Raw genomic sequence first — 4,520 nt, 5'->3', positions numbered from 1 at the left:
TTTTACACTTCGCGACGACTCGCTTCGACCAACGAAACACTGCTAGGTATATCAACCAAACACTGAACTTTTTACACTACGCGACGACTCGCTTGGACGGAGATCTTGTCGTATGAATTCTTTGAGACGATATGAAGCGGAATGGTCTTAACTTCCTTTTATACGCAATGAAATCCTGCAAGTTTAGACTTGTGCATGGCATATTTCCGAGTCAGGTACACACAAAGGGATGCCGGTGAACAAAGGAGAGGATCGAGCCTTTACAAACACAGATGGTGTACAAGTTTAAACCAGCATTTTTTTGAGAAAGGCGGCGCATGGTCAATAGAAACGAAGTAATTAAATTTTAACAATAGAAGACGGTGCACGGTGGGTGGTTTGGTAAAAGGGAAACCATGAATCATTCACTGTGTATGCACTTAGATCCTTCAAGTTCAAACCTGCATTTGGAGATGTCTTAGATGAGAATTTTAAAAGTTTCAACGTACGTTATAAAGACGCTGATGGCTTATAGTACAAGTTTAAACCAGCATTTTTAAGACTGGCATCGTATGACGAAAAAGACAGGAGTAATTAAATAAAACATTAAGTGTAGGTATAACTCAAAACATAAAGTAAGTATGTATGTATGTATTTGTTTGATAAAGTACTAATGAAAAGCATTAATGTGAAGCCGACGCCCACAAACTTTACGAACTTCTTAATTTCAATCTTAATAGTTTACTATTTCTCATATACTCAGCGGCACAAAATTTGGCCCACTCCACATACAAAATTACCTATTATTGCATATATTTGAGGACCAGATTTTTTTGCCGCTCAGTATATATTATATTGCTAAAAGATAGGTTTAGGTTAGGTTAGATTTATGCCATTCCTTAAAGTTACGAAATTGGCAGGGGAAAGTTTGATGATTGAATTGATTTGGAACTTCACACACACCATTGAATTGCTTCGCAGGTTTGAGCAGGTTTCCTCACGATGTTTTCCTCCACCGTAAAACACGTGGTAAATTTCAAATGTAATGCCACAAATGAATTTCGAAAAACTCAAGAGGTGCGGCGAACCCAGGTAGTAAAAGGAAACAAGTGAATGAAAAAAAGGTACGGTAGTCAGGTGAGTGGAACAATAGAGCTAGCGCCAGAGCCGAGAGCAGGTAAAGGGACAATGAGCGCCTATTGTTCGCGCGGCTTGTATTGTTCGCGGGTCGAACCTTTTATGATTAGGTGCTTCGGAGTTGCTATTGTCCCAGAAGTGAAGTACATATGTACAGGAAGGAGTAGGCGGAGCGTTCTCAGACCTCGTCCAATCGCTCCAAGTGGGGGGTGTTTCCTTTTTTTTTTTTTTTTTTTTTTTTTTTTTTTTTTAGGATTGGACCCGCCCCAAAATCGCCATTTTGGACCAAAAAAATTTTGATCTGGAGCCGTCGTATCCCTCACTACTGCCCAAAAGCCGACACTGCGATTAACCACGGAGATACTCACGTGCTATGAGTATGAAGGCATGCTGCCGTCTCTCCTCCTTTAGTCTTCGCAACTCCTTCTCCAAGAAGTCAAGCGCCGCGGCCACCGCACCGCCGCACAGCTCATCCACCAGCGCTGTGATAGCGTCATCCTGCACAGACATGATATCTTCAACCTTGAACTCTTTACATAAATAAGAAATTCCTGACAGACTCATCAATCCTTGGTCCTAAAGAGACCGTTCAATGAGGGCTATCGCGTATGAATTCGCCACTAGAGGCGCTAGTGTAGCGTGAGGTCTCCGAAATGTCAAATCTCATAGTTTTTGGGTGAGCTACGCGGGTTTATTTATAATTAGAATCACTTTGTGAATATTTTGCAATTTCTGAAATTAGTTATGGCAAATATGCGTTCCGGGGCAATGAATGTCTGTGTTTTGAGACGGTTTTGTCTTTCGGAAACCTTTGTCCTCCCTTTTTTCCGAACAAAACGGGGACTATGCAACACTGTGGCATGTTCGATATTTTTATGGTACGGTTTAAGGTGTATTAAATATGATTTTAATCTAAACTTTGTTTTCACGCCCGTAATAACAGACTTTGAAAGCCATACTTAAAAACCTCACGCAACAGTGCGCCATCTAGTGAGACAAAAACGATAGCCCTCATTGAGTTTGTAAGTACCTATATAACGCATAAATGTAACATTTCTAATTTGAAAACGCATTACATTACATTACATGTGAAATCCAGCCGCGACGTAGACACTCTAGTCTAGTCTTGTAATATTGACAGCTGTCACCCGCACCATGCTACAATGAAAGTACTGTAACGGTTGTACCTTCTGATCGGATTCGGTGCGCACGACGTGATAGTCCCTCGCCCGCGCCTCTTCTTTTGCTATACGGATCTTGTCTTCCTTCTGCAGTCCATGAGTCGTCTTCAACTCCTCGGTCAGCTCGGCAGCGCGGGTGCGGCCTTCGTACATCTGCAAATTAAATAGATGTTGCTGATGACAATTATCCTCCCAGACGTATCCGTCGACGGCGACACCCTGTCAAGATGAATTCTGGCCTTGGATGGGTGTGAGTAGCAAACCTAAACTTGGTTTCGAAAGTCCAATGAAGTACCAGGCTGGCATAAGCTCCGAGGACATACCAGCGTCTGCACCGCCCGTCCGCGTATGATCCGCTGTAGCGTCAGCGCCGCCTGGTGGCAAGCCTCGTCGTCGTCCTGGACCACGTCCACTTCAGGCGTGGATGGTCGCGGCGTGGTGACCAAGCGACGGGGCTTCAGCACGTGAAGTGGACCCGCGCTTGATGACGCCGCGCCCAGACGGGCCTCTGAAGACGAACATGGTAAAGAAATAATGAATTGTATAACAACTACGTAAAACGCGTCATTTTACGCCATCTAGCCAGAAGAGCTTTAGCTTCGAGGGCAAAATGGATTTTATGAACGACTTAAACAAAATTTGCTTTTCACTTCGACAAACTAGACAATAAAAATTATGCGGGATTGTAAAAGAAGGTTTATTTACGTAGACAAAGTCGTAAACTGTTGTTTGTGAATATAATTTGCCTTCTTAATATTGATTCATAGTGTTAATTACTTCTAGTAAAATAATCTATGTATGTATGTATGTACCTGACCTACCTACTGCCTACTGCTTATTTGATATGACTTTCTTTAAAATAATCATGCATGAATTTATACAATACAATAACTCTTTATTGCACACCAACAAACAGTGAATACTGTAGTAAACAGTAAAGAAAACACATATATATTATTATCGTATGATACACAGTTGGCAAGGTTTTACAAACTCGTGACGATCACTCGCACAACTCATCAGGTTTTACCTACTTACCAACCTCGGCAACCTCGTATCACAAATAACTATTCTTTTACATTGGTTTGGTACAGAACCCTCAGTACACGAATTCGATACACCCTGGGCGTTTGCACTCACTCTTGAGGTCATTATGCAGCGTCTCGAGGAACTGCTCGCTCCACTTGGTCTCTCGCTCGCACAGCTGCATCGGGTCGCGCGGGAGGTGGTGCCCCGAGCACGACTTGCGGAGATCCTGCCCGCATTGGTCGAGCCACGCTGGCGGCTCGGCGATCTTCTTGTGGTCTTCTAGCGCTGAAATGCCTCGTGATATAAAGAAACAAAACATTTATTCGCGAAAACATGGAAAAATAAATAAAAATATAAGTTTTTCATTTTTAATTCAAGCTTTTTCGCTGACTGTATATTTTGTTGACTGTACTTGCATTGTCATCCAAACCACATTTGCGTACCAAATTTCAAGTCGATGCTATTAACCGTTGAAGAGTTCCGCCCTACGAGAGACCTGCACATACGTGCATTCATCATTGCAAGTTAAGTAACTTGTAAAAAATGATCACGAAATGATCTCAAAACAATTTATTGAATCAGGCGTTACTTTGCGGAGGTCCATATCAATGAACATGATCTCAAAACAGCAATCTTCTGGTCTTGGGAATGGCGCTTGGGACCATCTGGTTATCACACAACATTAAAATAAAGTGAAACTGACACGATTTTAAGTAAAAAAAAAACACACTAATATTACCCGGATAGGCATAGGCCATGGAATCTTGCATGGAGGTCTGACGCCCCCGCGTCACCCCTCACAGGCCACCTGCATGACAGAGCACACCACCCAAGAGAGCCTTTAGCTAAAGACTCCTTCGAGCGGTTTCTTACCAAGCAACGAAGGATCATAATATATCTCTGCGTACGTCCTGCGAGCCTGGTACCCGTGACAGACGAGCAGCGCGTGCAGGGCCGCCGTAGGGTCTCAAGCGCCTGCATGACAGAGCAACCCACCCAAGAGAGCCTTTAACAGTTCTGCCTTTAGCTGTTTAGTAATTAGACCTGTTCCTTACCAAGCAACGAAGGATCATAATATATCTCTGCGTGCCTCCTGCGTGCCTGGTACCCGTGACGCGCGAGCGGCGCATGAAGGTCCGACGTAGGGTCACAAGCGGCCTGCGTCACGGAGCCTGCTCCCCGGGCCGCCCGCAT

General features: G+C 43.7%; 1 protein-coding gene across 1 annotated transcript in view; it reads right to left on the bottom strand.

The window, feature by feature from the left end:
• The window catches only part of LOC141442608 (cilia- and flagella-associated protein 91-like), a gene marked incomplete in the record, with an annotated part of 185,848 nt that overhangs the window by 171,656 nt on the left and 9,672 nt on the right, over positions 1 to 4,520 (bottom strand). Inside the window, 5 exon segments of the mRNA XM_074107626.1 lie at positions 1,485 to 1,614; positions 2,304 to 2,450; positions 2,621 to 2,805; positions 3,438 to 3,611; positions 4,382 to 4,520. Coding sequence (XP_073963727.1) covers positions 1,485 to 1,614; positions 2,304 to 2,450; positions 2,621 to 2,805; positions 3,438 to 3,611; positions 4,382 to 4,520 — 775 coding nt within the window.

This window comes from Choristoneura fumiferana, chromosome 26, assembly GCF_025370935.1.
Source record: "Choristoneura fumiferana chromosome 26, NRCan_CFum_1, whole genome shotgun sequence".
Lineage (NCBI taxonomy): Eukaryota > Metazoa > Arthropoda > Insecta > Lepidoptera > Tortricidae > Choristoneura > Choristoneura fumiferana.
The sequence above is the reverse complement of the archived record's forward strand: the minus strand, read 5'-3'. Positions and strand labels throughout refer to the sequence as shown.